At 32.4% G+C, this 24,489-nt stretch overlaps 2 protein-coding genes across 6 annotated transcripts in view; one reads left to right on the top strand and one right to left on the bottom strand.

The window, feature by feature from the left end:
- Window positions 1-12,124: 12,124 nt before the first annotated feature.
- Window positions 12,125-14,790, bottom strand: LOC108739356 (protein fuzzy homolog). Of its 4 annotated transcripts, XM_025974183.1 has the most exons (7): window positions 14,679-14,790; window positions 14,497-14,618; window positions 13,566-13,713; window positions 13,383-13,508; window positions 13,125-13,322; window positions 12,869-13,068; window positions 12,125-12,815 (listed from the first exon to the last, which is right to left on the bottom strand). In XM_025974183.1, the coding sequence occupies exons 1-7, from the start codon at window positions 14,754-14,756 to the stop codon at window positions 12,389-12,391; spliced, it is 1,299 nt and encodes a 432-aa protein (XP_025829968.1). In that variant the 5' UTR covers window positions 14,757-14,790; the 3' UTR covers window positions 12,125-12,388. The 4 variants fall into 4 exon arrangements, with proteins under 4 accessions (XP_025829968.1, XP_018328737.1, XP_025829969.1 ...); XM_025974184.1 differs by lacking the exon at window positions 12,125-12,815 and having other exon boundaries at window positions 12,822-13,068; XM_025974185.1 differs by lacking the exons at window positions 12,125-12,815; window positions 12,869-13,068 and having other exon boundaries at window positions 13,245-13,336.
- An 8,959-nt stretch (window positions 14,791-23,749) lies between these two features.
- The window catches only part of LOC108739349 (homeodomain-interacting protein kinase 2), a 40,317-nt gene continuing 39,577 nt past the window's right edge, over window positions 23,750-24,489 (top strand). The window contains exon 1 of one of the 2 annotated variants that reach the window (XM_018473219.2): window positions 23,750-24,069. In XM_018473219.2, coding sequence (XP_018328721.1) covers window positions 24,064-24,069 — 6 coding nt within the window. In that variant the 5' untranslated portion in view covers window positions 23,750-24,063. The remainder of the gene's footprint in view (window positions 24,070-24,489) is intronic. The other variant, XM_018473223.2, reaches the window with a different exon arrangement.

The raw sequence follows: 24,489 nt of genomic DNA on the forward strand, positions 1-24,489 counted from the left end.
CTATACAATGTTTTCGGATTGTTAACTTAAGCTCTGTTAAGGTTCCAAGGACAGGTTTGTAATAATGAGCCTATGTAAAATCTAACTTTCAGCGCAAAAAAATGGGAGTTTTTAACAGAAAATTAATGAAAACTCTAAAAAACTAGTTATATATTTATTGTTTTAATTGAAACATTGAGATAGGCATGGATTAATGGGTAAACATTTTAATATTTAGTGTCGAAAGCACATTCCCACAAGTTTTATAAAAATCCGTTCAGTTGACCCGGGTTCCGGGGTACAATCCTTACGGCACTCCACTAATAAAACTACTGCAATTACAATTTTCAATTTACCTAGAAGTGCTAAATTGAAATTTTATCTGTTTAAAAACAACATTTTTAATGGACTAATAGGGCTAGATAATCTAAAATTATTACAGGCAAATTTAGATTTTAACAAAGGAATTTTGTTAACTCCTTATTCAAAAATGAAACTTCGCTATCATAATACAAGTAACAATCTAAATTTAATTACAATAGCACCTCGCACTGAACAGGTAATTAAAATAAAAACTAATATACCAAACGGCGAAATTATAATACCGCATCAAAAAATCCATAATTGTGAAATACCTGAATGTTTGACAATAGCAAAAAATAATGAAGCCCTGACAACCATTTTAAATAACACGTTAAATCCAGTAACTTTAGACTTTTCAGAACCAATAACTGCCGAAAAATTTAATCGGAAACAAATACAAGAGTTTGACTTTAATAATTTTGACGACACCTCTAAACCAATTTTAGATCTTTCCAAAATTCGTACAGATCATTTAAATTCTGAAGAAGAGTATCATATAAAAAATTTATGTAAGGAATTTTCGGATATATTTTACCAAGAGAACATGCCCTTAACATTTACCAATCAGGTTAAACATAGAATTAGAACTACAGACGAAATACCAATTTACACGAAATCATATAGGTACCCATTCATACACAAAAGTGAGGTTGAAAGACAAATTAAAAGCATGTTAGAACAAAATATTATTCGGCCTAGTACTTCTCCCTGGTCATCTCCTATTTGGGTAGTTCCAAAAAAGATAGATGCGTCGGGAAAAGAAAAATGGCGAGTGGTAATTGACTATCGTAGACTCAATGAAAAGACTATCGATGATAAATATCCGCTACCTAATATTACAGACCTTTTGGACAAATTAGGAAAATGTCAATACTTTTCAACATTAGATTTGGCAAGCGGGTTTCATCAAATTGAGATGCACGAGGACGATATACCAAAAACCGCGTTTACAACTGAAAACGGTCACTGGGAAATGTTGCGCATGCCTTTCGGTTTAAAGAACGCCCCTGCAACATTTCAGCGTGTAATGGATAATATTTTGCGTGGTATACAAAACGAAAAATGTTTGGTATATCTCGATGACATTATTATCTTTTCAACGTCATTACAGGAACATCTAGAACGATTNAAATAATTCACATGGACACCTTTACATTAGAAAAATCAAAATTTCTAACTATAATTGATTCCTTCTCCAAATATGCACAAGCATATCCACTCACAAGTTTAGCTTCTATTCAAATTGTTGATAGTCTAATAAACTTTTTCACCCATCATGGTGTTCCTAAACAGATCATTGTTGATAATGGTACTGAATTCAAAAACGCAGTTATTTCAGATTTGTTAAAATTACATAAAATAAAAGTTCATTTTTGTTCTCCAAATCATCCGCAGTCAAATAGTCCTGTCGAAAGACTACATTCAACTTTAATAGAACACGTTCGATTATTAAATTTACAAGGTCCTAACGAAACACCTATTGAAAAGAAATTAATGTACGCAATACTAGCTTACAATTATTCTATTCATTCGGCAACAAAAATGAAACCAATCGATATAATTAGTGGTCATATTGATAACAGTGATCCATTTAACATTGATATTAATGAAATTCTTGTAAGCGACTATGTACAAAATCATAGAGAAACAACAAAACTGTTATATTCCAAATTAAATGAAACTGACTCAAAATAAAGAAAAATTAATTGCCAAATTAAATAAAAATCGTGGTGACACGAAAATATTCAAACCACAGGCCAAAACATTCGTTAAACAGCATAAGCGACAGAAAACCACGAATAAGTTTGAAAAACCGACAATTATAATGAAAGTTAACGAGGAGCACAAAACAATAGAAACGCCCACGCTAAATGAAGTACACATGGACAATATAAAACGCCCACTTAGAAAAACATATGATTTTAATAGTTAATTATATTTTCAGAATTTCCCATTGTTCTGGGACTGAAAAATTTGGAAAATAATTCAGGCCTAATGCCTTTAAAATTAGGAAAAGCTAGAGCTCAAGACTACATGAAAACACTAATTCACTACTATGATTTAAACCCTATTCTAGTAGAAATTGATAAACTTGACTATCAGGCTACAAAATTATCAAAAGAAATTTATTTATACTCTATGGCTGAAGCATTAAACTATTTGAAAATATTAAATATAACAAAAGAAAAAGCTAAGGTAAAAATAAACGAGATCATTCCTTAGGCTAAAAGAATAATCAAAAGATGTATAATAAATGGTTTAGGCAGCATATTTAAATCTATTACAGGAAATTTAGATGCTTCCGACGGAGAAAGATATGAAAACTTAATAAGGGAACTACAACAGAATCAAAACAAATTAACAAATAACATTAAAAAGCAAAATTCAATATCTGTTGATTTTATAAACAAGTTTAACAATACTTTAACACAAGTTAAGCACAACGATTTCTTATTGAAAATGAAATTAATTAAGGTAACAAACTATTTAGAACAAAATTCGATTCAATAATCTTTAATTGTTGAAGATACATTAAATCAAATTATAAATATGTACGAAATAATTATACCTATCTATTCTCCAGGATATAGAAAATTCTATTACATTCTCAAAATTGGGTATTTTACATCCTACCATAGTCGGAACAATTGACTTATCTAACGAATTAACTAAATTGCAACTTTCTCCAAATCAGTTACCCGTTTCACTTACCCTTGAAAATATACTGACTATCGAAAAATTAATAAAGGTTGAGTGCTATATGTATAATAATAAAATAACTTTTCTTTTGCATTTACCTGTTATGCATCCTTACAGTTTTGACTATTACCATCTATATTCCGTTCCTGTATTAACACAGGGTCAATTTATGGTTACTAGCTCAAAGAATAATTTTTTATTAAAAAACGAATTGTACTTTGCATTCCAAAACGACATTTGCACCAAAATTATGCCACAATTATACATATGTAGTCAAGTTAACATAAGATAATGGTCCTTGCGAAATACAATTGTTGAGTATGAAGAACACTAAATCATGTCAACAAGCCGTAATCAAGATATCAAAATCAATTATTAAACAATTGGAAGAATCGTCCCAGTGGATTGCCATATTTCCCAAAGAAGAAACCATCAAGTTGGTGTGTCAACAATAAGAAGAAAAAATTCAACTCTACGGTTCATACCTTATTGATATTCCGACTAATTGTGAAATTAGTACCAGTGAAAGAAAAATAATAAACAAAGAAGAGGTAATCAATCAGAACCAACCCGTGCTTTGCCCAGAATTAGAAGAAAATAAACATTTCATACCAATCACGGTCAACGCCGACATCGACCTACAACAAATTAATTTGGGCGGATTATCTGAACTAAAGAAGGCAATAACTGAAAATCAGCCACAAATCTCCTTCAACAAACTTGAACACATCCCTAGTGTTTGGACCATTACACTGCATGCTTTTGTCGCTATAATAGGTTGTTATTTTGGATACAAATGGGTAAGACAAACATGCACCAAAAATGGGTAACGAAGCAATAACAGTGGAAAACGTTCAACTACCTCGTTGCACTCCGTAGTTGAAACTTCGCGGGGAGGAATTATCTCACGGTATACCTATTGTACACCTGCTATTACATAGGTATTACATGCATCATTAAATCATCGACGTGGCGCATTTTGCTGTGCAAACAACTAAGACATAAAAACCCATTTTTTCTCACAGTTTTAAGTTTAATTATGTTTGTAGCTTCTTGTAGTGTAGATAAGTTTTTTTTCTTGTAATTAATATTAATTTGTTTTTTATCATTTTTATCGAAAAATGCTACTTGTGCAGTGGCTAGCACTACTTGGCTTGAATAATTCGACTGCAAGTTGTTAACTGAGATAGTAGGAGGTTTAGCTTCTGTGAGTGTCCGAAAACTGTTATTTTTTTTAGGAAATTTTTTACAAGGTCTGCACACGCATGCAATCGAACTATGTCCCTTACGCAAACAATTGAAACAAAGTTTTTCTCTTTTTACTGCCTCCATTCTTTCAGGTAGAGTTAATCTCAAAAACTTCTCGCATTTGAAAATTTTGTGTGAATTGTTACAAAAATTACAATGATCCTTTTTTTTGTTGTGTAATAGTCAAAATATTCCTTTTGTTTGAATTCGTATTGATCTTCTGATGAAATTGTAAATTGGTAGTTTTGGTTTGTTCATTATTACTATTTCTTGTGTTTGTTGATTCTAAAATTTGAGAACGTACCTTTAAAAATTCTAAAAATTGTGTGAAAGATGGTCTTTCCTGGGGTTTTACTGATTTTTCCCATTCTTGATGGGTTGCTCTGTCAAGTTTCTCAGACATGAAAACTATTAAAACCGAATTCCACGAATGTATTGGTTCCCCTAACGCCGTTAATGCTCTAATATGTATGTTTATATTGTCTAATTGTTGCCTAAGACTTGTTGCATTTTCTTTCATACACGATGGCTGTTTAAAAAGATCTTTTGTGTGTCTTTCGATGATAATCCGTTTATCATCATATCTATCGATTAAAGATTCCCATGCAATCCTAGTTGCTAATGACTGTATTAGCGGCCTCGCCCTTCAAACAAGCGCGTAAATAATGCAATTTTTCTATATTAGAAATATGCGATTTATTATGAACCATTGACTGGAATGTATCATAGAAACACATCCACGTATCATATGAGCCGTCAAAGGAAGGCAAATCAAGTTTAAGAAGACGTACATTATTATAATTAGCGTTTTCTATTGTATTAAATGTATGAGAATTTACGTTGTCGGTCGATATAACCGAAGAGGTTGTAGTATTTGCTTTAAGAAATTTACGTGCTGATCTGATAACTGAATAATATGTCTCCTCAAATTCATCCTGATATTGTTCATGCTCTTGTTTGTTTAATAAAACAATTTCAACATGAATGTCGGAAAAATGATTTAAACACTTCTTAATTTTATTTAAACGAGTTGCAACTTCGTCACAATCGTTCTCTGGTTGAACTGATGTAAGAAATTTAGAAAAAATTGTTAACTGCCTTTTTAAGGCTGCACGTTTCAATTTTAATTTTTTAAGGCATTCTGACTGTTCTAAATATTCTAACAGAGGCATATTGAAGCTATTCTTAATTCGACAGGAAAATAAAAAGGTGTTTGGAAATAAATAAATCAATGATTGCTACAAACTTACGTACTTTTTCCTTCTACGAATTTGGTACTGATGTCGAGGAGATTTGTGAATCAACGGGCCCACGTGGTGGATGAATTGGATGAATCGTTGAATGTCTGGACAACGGAAACACGCCTCTGAATATGTGGATGAATCTGGTTGTTTGGATGCCTGATGTATTGCGTAATTTGTTCTCAAATGAAGTCGTATACTGATTTATCACTTGACCGTATATTGCACTCGATTATTGTCTTTATTTTTCTTGTGAACTGACCGAACGTATGAACTGCTGTAGTCGGCTCGAAGGACCAAAAAATGGTGAAGTAAAAAAAAATATATAAATAGCGACGGACCAACTTGATATTTTATAACGCACTGCAATTTTTTTTTTATTCCTTTAAAAGATCTGGTATTTGGTCTGAAAAAGTCGGTGATAGTGAATTGGTGAATAAGTTAAAAAAAAATTAAAAAGAAATTCTCAACGTAGATAGAATAGTGCGGATTCAGTTTTTCAGCTGCTGAAGCAAAAGGACTGATTAAAAATTCACTTCTTTTGATTTTGTTTTAACAGCTTTCTTATTATAGAAATGAAATTAAATAAATTATCTTCTGATTCAAACTATTCCTCCGTAAAAAAGTGAGTCTCAATTTTTTTTTTGCAAGAAATGTCTAAACGTACTGGAAACTTGAAGAATGTTTCAATTAAAAATGATTTTGTAAAAAAAAAAGAGTTATAACTGTTCCAACCAAGACAGGAGAAACAAAGTCATTAGATAAGTCCACTGAATTTTCTCCAAATTCAAAATATCGCATAAATGTCTTTGAAGTAATTTATAATCAAATTAAATCTGCTATGATTGACAGATTTCATAAAAATGAAGAGTTGATTTACTCTCTTGCTTATTTAGATCAGCAAAGACAACAAGGGGCATATCGAACAATTAAAATAATAGATTTAGTTATTATCAGTTGATATCGTTAATTTTTTTTATTATATATATATATATTTTATTTATTATNTTGAATAGGTATTTTCATTTTCCATTCTCCATAAACATAATATTCAATAAATAACATTCAGAATCAAAACATTTAACGACTAAACTAACTGCCAGTATGTGTTTGAATGACAACAATTAACTTATATTATTTATTTTAAAGTTCTGCTAAGAATTTCACAGTAATCTTCGTAAAAAAAAATAAACGATTTTAGTTCTTTTTACAAAGAACAGTGGTAATTTGAAAACTAAAGGAGATGGGTATAGGGAACCCCAGTACAGGGTGTTCAATTTGAAAAAATTAACTTACGATTGTTTGAAGTTAATCAAATCCGCCATTAAATATGTAACACTCTGTATGTAATTAACTCACTTTGAAAGTACGAAAGGAAAACTTGAAGGTATGACTAACTTTTCTGAGAATAATGTTGCCCCAGCTTTCTTACAGTAAAGTAGGCATGCTTTTTTTGCTATCTACTGCTCTGTGCTACTTTTTTTTAAAAAAGTTAATATCTTGAAAACGATAAATTTTAGAAGTAAGAAAGCATTATATAAGTGAGCCTAAAAGCATAAGTAGAATTTAAAACCGTCATAATATACAGGGTGTTCTATTAAAAGTAATGAAATTGATATCAATTTCGGCTATAATCAGAAGTGCTACATAGAGCATACCCAATAACGCTATTGTCTAAATTTTCAAAATTCAACCAGTAGTAGTTTCCGAAATATTCTAATGGCTGATCATCGTGAGATGCCCTGTATACATATACACAAAAACTCAATAATTTTTATTTAATTTTGCTTGGGACATCATACTTTTTACTCGAAAAAGTTATTTTCATCGATTATGAAAAAGGAAAGGAGAGGCTGAAAGGATGGAAAGCGCGCGCTACTCTTGCGGCAAATTAATGCCCTATAGCTGACCTTCAAGTACCATCAATACGAAAAAAATTACAAATCCGAGTACCTCTTCTCGCTAGTTAAGATCTGTTCCATTGTAAACCGCAAAAAAATGTTAGACAAATTAAAAAGATATAGTAAAAGAAGACAAAACACTATCTAAGAGTCTCAGTCTCCCTGTACTTGTGGGTGTACCAGGGTACAAATTTGGGCTCATATATTTCTAATATTTATAAATAATCTAGGTACTCAATACAATTCCCAGCATAATTTCCTTTGCGGACGACACTGCAGTTATGTGAAGGTGGAAACATGGAAACAAGTAGACAATAGAATAAACATAGAGTGTAACTGAAATAATTGCGGAGTTTGCAGGAGGTAATAGAATACTGTAAAACAAGAAAATTAAGTAAATGTTTGCAGGTCGAAACACAACACCCCTCCGCATTCAATAATTTCCAGTAAGTCACTGATGGACACTTGTACCAGTGTTCACAACCTGAAGCGAGGAAACTATCGTACCTGTAGCGTAGAATTATCGTACATGGAGCAAAATTATCGTACATTTCAAAATAATCACTATAATTAGTAAATTACTCGTATTAATCGTGTAAAAAGACAGATCTGAACTACCCCCACCCTTTAAATTAAAAATCAATAATAGATAGAAAAATACTTAAATATAACAAGATATAGGGGGTGGAGGTATGTTAGTGGGGTGTTTTTGACCTTAGGCTATGGTTAGTGACTACATGACTACAATCACAAAGTGTGGATGGGAAGACCATCGACCCATCTGTGACCAACACGAAGGGATGTTACCTGCCGAGGAAAAACCTACATACTAGCATGATAACGTTCTTTTGTTGCAGGCACGTTCTTCTAAATTTAACACTGCGTATAACAAAAATGTTTATAGCGCTGTGAGCAAAAAGAAAAAAAAATATTCGCGAATAAAAAAAAGTCTTCGTGATATTGTCTGAGAGGGTAAGAATAAAATAAATTTTGAATGCATGAAAATTATCGTACAATCTGCGTACGATAATAATATGATATCGTACATCGCACGTAGACATAAAATTATCGTATGTGTACGATAATTATCGTACGGTTCCGAACACTGACTTGTACTTATTGTGAACGGTGTTATCCTTTCTCTCAAAGCCAGTGGCTGATTTGTTATAGTCATGGTACTGAGAGTTGCTGATATAAAGAGCCGATTAGGAGGGAAGGGAGGAGATCAAAAAGTGGGAGTAGTAAAGTTACATAGCTACAAGGACAGTTTCATAGCATGCCTATCAAAATCTTACCATTCTTGAACTTCAGAATAATTTTCAACGTCATTCTTCAGGCATTCAAGGTCATGTCTTGTAAGGATATTTTTCAGCTAAAGAAGCGAAGTAGTTAGATTACATCTATCTTGTAAGGGCATTCCGTTACCTTTCAATGCCATTCTTCAGCTGAAGAAAGTGAAGAAATCAGAGGCAAAACATTACCGTTATTGATAATACTGCCTACCGAGCTACTGACTCAAATTACATAAAGTAACAATTTAAAACAGTAAAAAACACCGATGTGATAGTGAACACATGTACTGTTGCGTAATAAAACACCTTTCGCACTACTACTTTAACTAATTACTCATTAAATAACACCGTTATTATTAATTAATTACTCGTTTACGATTTTGTATTTTCTCGCTTGTTCGCTCTCCTTATCTCACTTTCTGTCACCTTATAATTACTCTCTATACTCTCTCTTTCAAACTCTTAGTAACTATTTATAGGGGCTAGGACTTGCCCTACAAATATTCTACAATGAAAATTCCAAAGAATCTGGTCTTCTTTGTTACCGACACATTTTAGATTACTTTTTTTAAAGTTCTAACAATGGACATTCTTGTATAGCAATTAGCAAGGGATGAAAATATATACAATAAAAAATTTTTCATAAATTTATTGTTTATTTCTTAATTTAAAATTAATGACAATAATTGTGAAATTTGCAGTTACTTGAAGTACCTTAATAATTGAAATGATTATAATCGTTAGAGTGGTATACGAATAATTCGGTATCCGGATAATATTTATGCATCTACAGGATGTATCCAAATACTTTAGGAAAAATTGTAATGTTTCATTATTTATACTTAGCTAGGAGAGGGGGTGACAGCATAGAAACAACGGTTACAATACGAAAACTTAAAATTTAGAAAATTAGTATACTTCGTTTACTTTCTCTACAGCCCTGAAATTTAGCAGATCTGCGCCAACTAGAAAAGAACGGCACTAGATCAGAAAAGGAAGGAGACAACTTGCAGCCAAACTCGCTGCTAGTGACATGCATATAATCCATAACGTACGTTCAAAGTAAGTCTCGTTGTTGTATAAAGTCGTTAATAAAATGAGCTCCCTACTCACGATTTTGCCGGTGCGTATCTGGCATGTTGGAGAGGGCAGGGCTCTAGAGAAAATAAAGGAGTATAATATACTTCATTCGGCGAATACACAGCTGTAAGTTCTAAATGCGTTGTTATTAAGGAAAGTATTAGCTAGTATCTGTTTTACTCTGTAGGACAACTGATATTGCGAACATAAATTGTACGTCTAGTCTTAAAACGGTAATAAGCTCTTTAACACATTTTTCCGAAGAAATAGGTAGAGAGCATTTGTGACGATACTTGAATCGCCTGGTTAGGATGGATTACTTTTTCTCCAATGTACAAAAATAAGGAATGTTTATTTGAATATTACAATAACTATATCACATACGTAAATGAAAAGAGCTACATTTTGTGTTAATGTTAAATTGACATTGTGAAATATTTGAAGAAAACTTTGTATGTACTTCAACAGCACTTACGAAGGGGTGGAGTATTTTGAGGGTCGTATCAATCACTTTATAATTACCCTGTTTATTAGTCCAAATAGGTAAATACTTAAAATCACATTAATTGTCAACAGCACATGCATAGGAAATATCTAATTGTGCAAATAATAATAATTAGGCATTTATGCATACAATTAAAGATGCAAGGTACCGTCAAAATTATAGGAATGTGTGCAGAATTTAATAGCTATTGACGAAACTGCGCAAATGATTTCGTTGTAAATAATTCTTCTTTCTTTGGTAAATCTTTACAGCTTCAAAAATACATATTGTAATACAATAAAGGATTTAAACTATTGCCACGCAACTTAATGGAATGGAAGTATACCCACTCTTTCAGAGCAAAAGAACTATAGTATACGAGGGCGGTTCAATAAGTACCCGTGTTAGAAATGAAGACATCTTTTTTTTTAAATTTGTTTTTTTATTTTTCAACATAGTCCCGTTTTAGAAGATACACTTCTCCCAACGACCCTGCCGTTTTTTTTTACCCCTCCAAAAAATAAGATTTGTCAAACTCTCCAAAATCCCCCCTGTCTCGGCGACAGTGTTCGGAACCGTACGATAATTATCGTACACATACGATAATTTCATGTCTACGTACGATGTACGATATCATATTATTATCGTACGCAGATTGTACGATAATTTTCATGCATTCAAAATTTATTTTATTCTTACCCTCTCAGACAATATCACGAAGACATTTTTTTATTCGCGAATATTTTTTTTTTTTTTTGCTCACAGCGCTATAAACATTTTTGTTATACGCAGTGTTAAATTTAGAAGAACGTGCCTGCAACAAAAGAACGTTATCATGCTAGTATGTAGGTTTTTCCTCGGCAGATAACATCCCTTCGTGTTGGTCACAGATGGGTCGATGGTCTTCCCATCCACACTTTGTGATTGTAGTCATGTAGTCACTAACCATAGCCTAAAGTCAAAAACACCCCACTAACATACCTCCACCCCCTATATCTTGTTATATTTAAGTATTTTTCTATCTATTATTGATTTTTAATTTAAAGGGTGGGGGTAGTTCAGGTCTGTCTTTTTTTTTTGCACGATTAATACGAGTAATTTACTAATTATAGTGATTATTTTGAAAAGTACGATAATTTTGCTCCATGTACGATAATTCTAGGCTACAGGTACGATAGTTTCCTCGCTTCAGGTTGTGAACACTGCTCGGCGATGAATTCCTCGTTTGAGCTAAATTTCTTTCTCGCTAGTCATTTCTTCCTGCTAGGGAACATGATGAAGTCGCAGGGAGTCAAATCGAGTCAGTATGGGGTGTTCGGCAGCAAATTCATAACGTAATTCATGCAGTTTGGCGGCAACAACTCCTGACGTGCCGGTGCGTTATCGTGTTGAAAACGAACCTTCTTTTTCGTCAAATGCGTCCGTGTCTCCTTCAATTTTTTGTCGAAGCGGTCCAATAACTCACTGTAGTATTGTCCAGTAATCGTTCTTCCTTTTCCCAAAAAAAATCCGAAAAATGATTTCCTCGATAACAACGTTTGCCAGGCTTCCTGGTCGCTCCTATCAAAAACGGATCTTTGCCCACGTTTAAATTCGTTGAAGCAATATCTAACTGTGGTCGTAGATGGCGAAATGTCTCCATAAACAGTATCCAACTTTGTTTTCATCTCCTCGCATTTTTTCCCATCCAAAAACAAAAGGGTGTTACCGAACGATACTGCTCTTTTTCCATCTTAGCGAAAATAACGAAACACGTCTCAGTCGAATGGCTGCCAAATCCAAACTAACCTATCAATCAGTCTGAAAGTCGTTTTGGCGTGGCTTGATAGATGGCAGCACACGATGACAACACCATTTCCCTCAGAAACGTCCTCTGTCTTCAAACATGGTACTTATTGAACCGCCCTCGTATATGGGTTAATAGTTTCTTTTGATAATTAATCAGAAATTTTCATACTTTTTTAATCCTAAATTTTTTAGAAGCGTATGGTTTTTACTTTTTGATTGTGTACACAACAGTTTCACGTTATCTAAATCCTGAGTATAATTTATTAATTATGGTTGGAGCATTCTTGTTTTATTTAAATAATGAATTTACTGTCACCAACACAGTTGTTTGTTACATGTAATTGCTTTTAAGACCTTTCTGGCAATATGTTTCATTGCATATGTAGGAACAGTAGAATTATACATCAAACATAAAACATTCTCCTCTACTGCAATGGCATAACATTTGTGATATTCTGAGCACCAATAAGTTTCTGTCCCTACTGTAGAAACATAACTTTCATCAGATTTTATTTCCTTTTTGTCAAACGACGAATCTATTTCATCGTTTAAAAGGCATTCTCTTTTTACATATTCATGTAAGTTATTTTTGGTATGTAAGAATTTTAGAACACTTCTATAAAAAAAAGTTCGTAAGATATCAGATCGATGAGAATAACTGCAAATACGCTTTTTATCTGCAGAAGAAGGAATTGTTGATATTAGATATTTTCCTCGGTTTTTATTAAGTAAAAGTAATCTAAAAGAATGCTGTGTAATTTATTCTTCAATATCAGGTAAATAACTAGTTACCCTAATACTCCCAAGTCTAATTGCAAGGATTCAGGAATATTTCTCGGAAAGCACTGAATTGCAGAATTTAAAACTTCTAAATTGGTGTTGAAACAATTTATGGCTGACCTTTCAATTTCATTTAAAGAGTGTTGCTGATTGGCCAAACAGCATATATGCATATAAGGCATAGGACTGCATGTAATCAGACGATAGCGGGTCTGATAATACAAGAAAATTACAAGTATAATTTTACAAATGGAGTTTAAACATTTACCTTAGGACTTTTATAAGGTAAAAATACTGGCACATCTTTAATATTAGATTTACTGTCTGAACTTGCCAAAAATGCTAATAGTTTTAATTCTTCAGGGTGTAAATCCCACCATTCTTCTGTTGCAACTGCTATTTTTCCATGAATTAGGATACAAGTGTAGGCAGAACTTATATTTTCTGTATATGTATCAAGCATTATCTAAGAATGTATTTCTATTTAATATGCACATTTTATCTATTTATTCAATTAAAAACAAACCTTTATTTGGTGATTTTCATTACACAAAATTACTTCCGCCAAGGAAATTAAGTCTGAACAATATTTGGAATGTGAATCACCACAATCCAAACAGTCTAGTAACCTGTCTATTACAGGATAAATTACCTAAAATTAGAATATTAAAACTGATAATTATTCCTCATATGTAATACATTAACAAACCCTTAGTTCTCTCTTTATTTTTTCTACATTTTTTAGAGATCTAACTTCATTTACACCCAGTATTAACATAATTGCATTAAAGACAGACAATAAAAGTTTTTCTAGTGCATCTTTCGTACATCCACTTGAAATTCCAATAATTAAAATACTAAAACAATACTTAACAAATTTGTTCGTGGTTGTATTTACATAGAAGTAATTTAATCACAGGTGATGGGACATGGTCATGCGAAATGACAAAAGCGTCAATTTACCACCTAACCTGTCAAAATTTATAATATACAGCTTTCACAGCCTTTTTTACGTTTCTTAGACCATAAGCATCAAGTAACGGTATAGTAACCCTACTGACAATGAATGGATCCCAATGGTCCGATGTTTTACTGTCTTAAGTTATTGGATGACTGTGAAGTTGAAAAATAGGCAGTGAATAACATTTGATTTATATATTCCAAACTATCGATAAATTAAAAAGGCAGACATTTGCCCACAGATTTTGGCGCCCTTGGCTATTTGAGCCCCTAGGCGCGGGGTTACCTATTTTTGGTACTGGTGAATGCACTAACCAGCTAGAAAATAGAACGTGCATCAAAGCACTATCACCTGGACAGTGAGTGCAACAGTTGTGACTGATGCTTTTTTTACTTAAAATGCCTGACAATATGTAGCAAAACAACAGTAATTAAAAATATGTTAATTTACAGTTATTGTTTATGAAGTACTAAGTTTGTATTATATTTATTTATCAGTAACCTTATCAAACACAAAAATAGAGTAAATGCTGTCATAGTCATATACTTCTTGTGAACTCACAAGAAAACTGACGCGTTTATAATTTCCCGTGTTCATGTCCTGTTATCCGTCACTCGTGTTTGACGAGTAGTCATGCTTTTTAATTAAGCTATATGCTTTCACCTGCAACGAACCTTACCTTTCAAAATATTCTTTCCAAACAACACAGTAATCGTCCATTAATGTATTTAATAACGTAATAGATAGTGATTTTGTAAACATATGAACCCCATTTAACGAGCCGATTACAGAAAATGGGAACTGAAAATCAAAGCATTACATGCTATTCGAATCCTACGATCACAAAGGTTATTTAAGTACATTTTCTAGATTGCCTTTTTTCCGTGAAAAAATTGGTATTCCAGAACCTGAAGCAATACAAATTACATGTGCACTCATTTTAAAAAAAAAAAAAAAACTAGTATATAAATACACAAATGTTCAGGTCTGGTCTTTTTTTTTTGCACGATTAATACGAGTAATTTACTAATTATAGTGATTATTTTGAAAAGTACGATAATTTTGCTCCATGTACGATAATTCTAGGCTACAGGTACGATAGTTTCCTCGCTTCAGGTTGTGAACACTGNTTTACAAATTACATGTGCACTCATTTTAAAAAAAAAAAAAAAACTAGTATATAAATACACAAATAATCGCAAGGATTACAGATTGAAGCATAATTGAAATCATAGATGGAAATCTTGTCAAAACAATAGATAATGTCAAAACGAACTAATCATAGATAGAAGAAGTTAGATCTCTAAAAAATGATAGATAAGTCGTGTGAACTGGCACCCGATATACATAATCCACTGATTCAAAATTTACTTATAAATTGTGCGTCGTTTGCGGAGTTCAAAAAATGTAAGTAATTGTGCGACTGTTCGCAAATAGTTAAGGATGTGGGTTGTTCTAGTTTTAGGGAAATGTGAAAATTAGCTCAGGATAGGAAACAGTGAAGGTGCATCCAATCAGTCTTAGAACTGACGACCTTATGATGATGATGATTGTAATTTGATTGTTGATGATGTATGTGGCGGAATCCCGCCGAAGGATCTTTTGGTTATTCACTTCGAATCAAAAGACTGCTTTTCTTTTTACACTTTATTTACACTAATTGCTTGAGTTGGATAATTGGCTTGCATTGGTATATAAATTGATTTGGATATAAATTGATTGATTGAACCTGAATTGTAATTGAATCTGAATATTGAACTGAATTGTTGTATATTGAATTGTATAGTTGAATATGAATTATAATAATTATGAATTGATTTGAACTGAATTGTAATTTGAATATGTTGGCTTTAAATTGTAATAATAATCTCTACTTTGGTCCAGGACTTAAATAGTCTACGCCTCTAAGTAAAACAAACCACTTGGTCAATGTTTCTGTTGTTGCTATGCACCCCTCAGGTACCCAGAGAAAGTCCGACGTGACGTAGTTGGGAACTAGGGCTTTCCTAATGTTTGGTACCTACCTGAAGGGTGTAATAAAGAGGCCCAAAGCTGTTTGTAACATAAGTTGAAGTTACACAGAAATTACACGATACATTACATGTATACAGTTATGTACAAAAAAAAAATACAAACTAAAATAACTATAAAAAAGAATATACAAAAATATCGAAAGCCATCGACACCGAACAATGATGTCATTCCCTTGTCGGTAATCGAACCCGGGCACCTGGTTGTAGCTTAGTGGTTTAAGGATGAATAATGGTGCGTAAAATCATAGGACATGCATACTCTATGCAATCTTTGTCATTTTTTGTTATATATATCGGTTATCATTATATTATATCGTAGTTTATTAGACACTATTTGCATCTTTGCACAATAAAAAAAAATTTAACTCTAATGTTTCTGCATTTCTGTCTTCTGCAGAGTTTTACTATGATATAATTTCATTTTATTAACTTTGTATTTGATACAACCTCAAACATGTAATTTACAAAGAAATACAAAACAATACCTACGTAAAAAAACCCTCACTGCACTTCTAATACTAATACTGCGCTAATTAGATGGACATATAGTACATAATTGTAAGAATTCACTTTTTTAGTTTATGATTCGTTGTTGATGTAAATGTCTACATAAATGTTAAATATATATTTCCACAAATTGTTTTATAGCCCGAATGTCCATCGTTTCAAATTTGAAAATATTGGTTTTTTATGACAAACGGCAACTTGTTAAATATTTTGTAATCCTTATTTTTACAACTTTCATTCAGAATTCAAAAATTTGTAGTTTCATGACACCTCTATTTATCATTTTTCTTTCAAGTTTATCGGTTATTTATATATCTTTTTGATATCTAGGTATATCCTTCCCGTTCTTATTTTTAATTACTCCACATCACTTTGTCATAGTTTATTAATTTTCAATAGTGAATTCGTAAATTGTAATAATTCTACATTTAGCTTTATTCACCGACATTCAGCATGTATTACCCTTTGTATATCTATTATCTATGATGTATTCACTGATTTATGTCAGAGAAGTTTATGTTCATAAGGGATTCTCGGCGTAGGGCGTAGGTAAGCCGGCAATGTTGTTCGCCCGAAAGTACTTTTGAATTTCTATATTTCACCTGTTTCTCCTAATCAGTAAACAACCTATATATAATTTCTCCATTTCTACGTCGAGCTTCTAAAATCTTTTTAAGGACAAAACTGGACAAAACCTTTTTTTTTCTTATGCAACCCACTTCACTTTCATTTTTAAAATCAACACGCCAAATTTCGCCGTATGCAGCGCCAACTATGGATAGTTATCCAAACTAGTGAGATGAGGTATACTAGTAAACGTAAACTGAACGTAAACTAACCAAAATGACGTACATTGTGGAATATGCGTAGAACGAACACACTTTCATATACTGGTATCTATGGTTGCAAATTTAAGGATGATTTAAGGTAAACGTGTGTGGGAGAATGTATTATAGAAAAAGTGTTAAATATGTTGTAATTTTACAAGTTGGGGCGTTAATGGATTCAAATTAGTGTTTCGAAGATGCTTGTTAGTGCCTGTTTCTGTTCAAAATAATGCTGGTGACAATATTAAGCACCAGAGAACGTTTCATCAGTCAACAACCTATTAAATTTATGTAGTTCATTCAAGATGGCTGAAATTTAATATACGTATTTGCCCGTATTTTATATGGTTCAGTATGATAGTGAAGTGGATCGTGGATGACGGTAAGGCTGAAAGGTAAACTTTTAATTCTTAACATTTTATGTGTTTTGTGGTGATTGGTACCATATTGTGTATACGGCCGACATTTTAGCTAGCCTCCACCCAACATTTTATTTGCATTATATCTACCTGAATACAAGGTACAGAAGCTTGATATTTTTATTTAGGCGTATGCTTTTCGAAGAACATTAAAATTGCATGTGTTAACGTGTTGACGTTTTATGTATTAAATGAACCCTCTATGGACGTAAAGATTATTAGGAGTAGATACTAGAGCCCAGGAAGTCACCAATCCTCATTTCAGTCTTGCGTGTAAAATTCGGCAATATCTGTTGTGGATATCTACTTTTTAGGTTAGAAGAGGAACACCAACAAATAATTTTGTATTTTTTGTTGCAAAGTTGAAAAATATTTTTTGTTTTTTTTTTTTAAATTTTGATGGTTAATGAGTAACGAAAATATTTATTTATGATCATTGATTTGGACACGAAAAATTAGATTATTTCCTAACATATTTTCGAAAGAGAAGTGGTACAAAACATAAATAAATAAATAAAATATAACTAAGGCCAATGCTATTATAGTAATAAAGATAAAGATTTCTTAACTCTTCTCACATATCCCCCTATTCATATTATACAACAGGTTAATTATAAGCGGAGTTTTTAATAATGATCGATTATATTTCAGGTTAAGAAGTACTGTTAGTTTTATAAATATTTTAAAAACAGTAAATTGGTTTCAATATCATACCCCAAAAGATGTGAGTGAGGTTCTCTGGTATTAGCCCGTTTTCACTTGCTCAAAGTTAACCACCGAAAACTGAGAAGACTGGAAAATAATAATAATACACTGTCAAAGTTTCCTTCTGTTTAATGCTAAATTAAAAAGAGGGCCATTTTTTACATTAGTTGACAGATGAGTTGGGACATGAAGTTAAGTCAGGTAAGTAGTACTCACCAAGTAGAATCGTGTGGTAGTATTAATTCCATGTGGAAACCAATGTAGCTTGAGATACAGGCTTCTAAATTTTCTTAATCGGAGGAAATTCCAGTTGGTACGCCCCTTGCTGCAGCCCTTCCTCAGCTGTTCTCGCCAAATATGCATTGATTACGTCATTGTTTACCTAGGTAGATTTATGACAGACTCGAGTTTCTATAATGCCCTTGCCCGTTTGATACATTGGAATAATGTTACGAGTATATCTTTTGGGACAAACGATTGTTTGGCGGGAACAGCTGACGAAAGGCTGAAGCTAGGGTCATACCTACCGGAATTTCCCCCGATTAAGAAAACTTTAAGAGCCTGTATCTCAGTCATATTGCTTTTCAAACAAATAATAAACAAAATTCTAATAAATACCACACTACTTTACTTGGTGAGTACTACCTACCTGATTAAACTTCATGTCTCAATTCGAATGTCAACTAATGTAAAAAATTACCAAAAAGAGATATGAAAACAAGTCTTGAAAAATAAAAACATAGGTTTTGAATATTTAAAAAATAAAAATTGGTAACAGAAGATTGAATGTGATGAAAAGTAATGTTATCCTTGTAGAATTAATGATAATGTTGATGTTTTGACAATTTTTACTTCTTTCTACATCCATTTTTTTTTTCAGACTTTTCTTGTGGGCACAAATCTCTGTTTTGATATGTGCTTATTATGTGGTTTGTTGTTTTTGTACTTAGGTTGAATAACTTTACCATGCTTGAGCCAGGCTACGGTAAGCTTGATTGGAACTATCTATTTATTTTACAATGACATAATACCATAGAGCAAACGATTGTGTCGCTGTTCTTCCAATAAACTAAGAACTTTGTCTTTTTTTATACAAAAGAGGTATTTTCTTAATATTAAATTTTCCTTCTATATATATTTCTATATTTCCCATTTTTTTACACCATAAGTCACTTTTTCGTTTTTCGAATAATTTGCCTTTTCTTCCCTTTTTTTCCATATTTTCTCACATTCCTGTGCAAAGTTTCTCATTTTTTTCTCTTTTTTTTGCTTATCAATGTCTACAGTTAAACTTTCCAGCTCTTACATCTTTTTCTAGTTTCCATCTGTAGTGTTTGATCACCCATCTTCTTTTCATTAAAAAAATTTTTCTTTCCTTTTTATATATCATACTTTTATACATTCTTTTAATAATATTATTCTGAATTTAACACTCCTTCTTCGTACTTTAAAGTTCTACTCGAATATTTTATAGTAAGAATGTATTCTATTGCCCAACTGACACCAGCACAAATCTGAAACCCAGTCTAAATATTCAATTAAAAGAAAAGTTTCTTCAAAATAACCTAAATAAATTTTTGTAAATCCTACCCCTAAAGTATATATGCAAATATTTTTTCCAAACACTTTTTAAATCGTCATGTTAGAACACGTATGAAGTAATGTCGTATAAGAATACATAGCATTAGATTGTGTTTTAAAATTGTGATAAAATAAATCCATGCTTATGTTATACCTAATTAGGAGGTGCATTTATAAATAATGACATTCGCAGCAATCACACATTAAACTAAATACGCCATACACCATAACAAGCGACCGAACCACGAAAAGACGAGAAACAAAATATAGATAATGTGATAGTGTTCAACATTGGGCGATTAGTGACTTCCTGGGCTCTAGATGGTAGTTATATGTATAGGTACCTACTTTTTTAAGTACCTATACATTCCTATGTTATAATGAATTCATTAAAATAAAAAGCAGAAATTCATATAAAGGGACTTTTTTTTAATAGGAAAATTGTGTTTTTTCTGTAAATTGGTTATAGCTAAACTGAAATTCTCCCCCTTGTTCAAATGATATTGGTATATATGATACTTCCCTAGAAATTTTTTTTTTTCGATTTTTCGTTTTTTTCTTATATACGGCGAAAAATTAATATTTTGAGATAAAATTTTGTGAAGGGCTTTGCGAAAGGTACCTACATGACATACTTGAATGACAATAAATTTGGAGCGGCTATGCTCTCTAATACGGGTTTCAGTGACTTATAAGCATATCGCTACGCTTTAATTCCGTATGTAGCAAGACTTAAACAGTGAGCAATAAAGTACAGCAAGAGCTTTTTTTATTCAACAAATTTTTTAATGTCGACAAATAAAAGATATAATGTAGTTTACTCGCAACTTTGCTAATGTGTATTTGTGCAATTTAAAGTTCAGGCATTTTGTACTTTCGACTTTCAGTAAGTAATTTTAACTGCAATGGTGTCGGGTGTCTTATAATTATTACAATTAGAGAAAGTAATAAAAACAGTTTTATCTATATTCAAGTGAGTTAATTTGTGATGAGCCATTTCGAAATCAAATCAAGATAATTATTAGTGAGTTCAGTAGTTTCATACCAATTTAATTTGGAATAAGTAACAATAACGTCAGTAGTAAAAGCAACTGTCTGAAGGAATAGCATCTAGTAGGTTATTGCTACAAATTAGATATAATAGAGGACCAAGTTTCTTCCCTTGTGAAACTCCCAAACAGTATCTATAGGGTTGTTCGGAAAGTCATTTCGTTTTTTTTTGTGGAAATGAAAGACAGTTTTCGTATAATAAACAAATACTTTATTAAATTATATATTGACCGTTCTGATCCAACACCTTTTGCCATCTTTCTGGTAGTAGCATAATTCCACGCTCATAAAATTTTTGGTCTTTGCTGGCAAAAAACTGATCGAGGTGGTTTTTGACCTCCTCATTTGAAGTGAAGGTTTTACCGTCTAAAAAATTTTGGAGTGACCGGAACAAATAATAATCCGATGGTGTCTGGAGAATATAGTGGGTGTAGCATTGTATCCCATTCAAGCTGTAAAAGCTTTTGGCGAGTGACCAAACTTGTGTGAGGTCTCGCGTTGTCTTGGTGAAACACTACACCTTTCCTGTTGATTAGTTCTGACCTTTTCTGTTGAAGTGCATCATTCAGTTTGTCCAGCTGATGATAGTAGACTTTGTATCGGCTTTGGAAATGGTTTGAGCCGATTCATCTTTTTTGCTCCATAGCCTCTTGCGTTTGACGTTGTTGTATACAACCCATTTTTCGTCCCCAGTGATGATGCGCTTCAAAAACAGATCATTTTCGTGACGTTTGAGAAGCGAATCGCAGACGTCAATGCGGCGACACAGATTTCTCTCTGTGAGAACATGGGGAACCCATACATTGAGCTTCGAGGATAATCCCAGGCCTTTCAAGTGGTAATAAACTGTTGAATTTGATAAATTTAACCTCAATCCGATCTCACGTGTTGTTATTCGCCGGTTCACATCAACTAATGCCTTTATCGCGTCTTTATCAGCTTCAACCGGCCTTCCCGAACGTGGTGCATCTTCGACATCAAAATTGCCGGATCGAAATTTAGCGAACCAGTTCTGGCACTGGCGTACTGTCAACACACCTTCTCCATACACATCAGTCAATTTCTTTCTGGCTTGAACAGAATTTTTACCCTTTCTGTAGTAAAACAGTAAGATATGTCGAAAATGCTGCTTATCGCTCTCCATATTTAAAAGGGCACCAACCAAAAACTACTGCGTAGAATTAATTGGAATTCTTCACACACAAGCCTTGCTATATGAGCTCCCAAAGCATATAAAAATTATACGGCTTAAATGTGAAGTTGGGTGCAAAAGAATACAATTAAATCCTCTGTCGGGAAAAAACGAAATGACTTTCCGAACAACCCGATAATTTTTTTTTATTTACACCATTTGGACAAATCGCTCTCTATCAATCAAATAACGACTCATTCATTTAAATGGCAAGCCCCTTATACCATATTTTTCTAAAATTTGAAGTATATTTTTGTGGTTGACCATCAAAGGCTTTAAATAAGTCTAAAAAAGCGGTAATAGCCGGCTGACTTATCAAGTTTTTCAGTTTATGATCTATTAGGTGCAATATAGCATCTTTCGTAGAATAACTTACTAACTTTTAATAATAACCATAAAGGCAATTATAAACAAATATAATCTGTTAACCTAAATAAATTTTTGTAAATCCTACCCCTAAAGTATATATGCAAATATTTTTTCCAAACACTTTTTGTCATTTTTTGTTATATATATCGGTTATCATTATATTATATCGTAGTTTATTAGACACTATTTGCATCTTTGCACAATAAAAAAAAATTTAACTCTAATGTTTCTGCATTTCTGTCTTCTGCAGAGTTTTACTATGATATAATTTCATTTTATTAACTTTGTATTTGATACAACCTCAAACATGTAATTTACAAAGAAATACAAAACAATACCTACGTAAAAAAACCCTCACTGCACTTCTAATACTAATACTGCGCTAATTAGATGGACATATAGTACATAATTGTAAGAATTCACTTTTTTAGTTTATGATTCGTTGTTGATGTAAATGTCTACATAAATGTTAAATATATATTTCCACAAATTGTTTTATAGCCCGAATGTCCATCGTTTCAAATTTGAAAATATTGGTTTTTTATGACAAACGGCAACTTGTTAAATATTTTGTAATCCTTATTTTTACAACTTTCATTCAGAATTCAAAAATTTGTAGTTTCATGACACCTCTATTTATCATTTTTCTTTCAAGTTTATCGGTTATTTATATATCTTTTTGATATCTAGGTATATCCTTCCCGTTCTTATTTTTAATTACTCCACATCACTTTGTCATAGTTTATTAATTTTCAATAGTGAATTCGTAAATTGTAATAATTCTACATTTAGCTTTATTCACCGACATTCAGCATGTATTACCCTTTGTATATCTATTATCTATGATGTATTCACTGATTTATGTCAGAGAAGTTTATGTTCATAAGGGATTCTCGGCGTAGGGCGTAGGTAAGCCGGCAATGTTGTTCGCCCGAAAGTACTTTTGAATTTCTATATTTCACCTGTTTCTCCTAATCAGTAAACAACCTATATATAATTTCTCCATTTCTACGTCGAGCTTCTAAAATCTTTTTAAGGACAAAACTGGACAAAACCTTTTTTTTTCTTATGCAACCCACTTCACTTTCATTTTTAAAATCAACACGCCAAATTTCGCCGTATGCAGCGCCAACTATGGATAGTTATCCAAACTAGTGAGATGAGGTATACTAGTAAACGTAAACTGAACGTAAACTAACCAAAATGACGTACATTGTGGAATATGCGTAGAACGAACACACTTTCATATACTGGTATCTATGGTTGCAAATTTAAGGATGATTTAAGGTAAACGTGTGTGGGAGAATGTATTATAGAAAAAGTGTTAAATATGTTGTAATTTTACAAGTTGGGGCGTTAATGGATTCAAATTAGTGTTTCGAAGATGCTTGTTAGTGCCTGTTTCTGTTCAAAATAATGCTGGTGACAATATTAAGCACCAGAGAACGTTTCATCAGTCAACAACCTATTAAATTTATGTAGTTCATTCAAGATGGCTGAAATTTAATATACGTATTTGCCCGTATTTTATATGGTTCAGTATGATAGTGAAGTGGATCGTGGATGACGGTAAGGCTGAAAGGTAAACTTTTAATTCTTAACATTTTATGTGTTTTGTGGTGATTGGTACCATATTGTGTATACGGCCGACATTTTAGCTAGCCTCCACCCAACATTTTATTTGCATTATATCTACCTGAATACAAGGTACAGAAGCTTGATATTTTTATTTAGGCGTATGCTTTTCGAAGAACATTAAAATTGCATGTGTTAACGTGTTGACGTTTTATGTATTAAATGAACCCTCTATGGACGTAAAGATTATTAGGAGTAGATACTAGAGCCCAGGAAGTCACCAATCCTCATTTCAGTCTTGCGTGTAAAATTCGGCAATATCTGTTGTGGATATCTACTTTTTAGGTTAGAAGAGGAACACCAACAAATAATTTTGTATTTTTTGTTGCAAAGTTGAAAAATATTTTTTGTTTT

The sequence above is a fragment of the Agrilus planipennis genome, unplaced genomic scaffold (genome assembly GCF_000699045.2).
Source record: "Agrilus planipennis isolate EAB-ADULT unplaced genomic scaffold, Apla_2.0 scaffold198, whole genome shotgun sequence".
Classification (NCBI taxonomy): Eukaryota; Metazoa; Arthropoda; class Insecta; order Coleoptera; family Buprestidae; genus Agrilus; species Agrilus planipennis.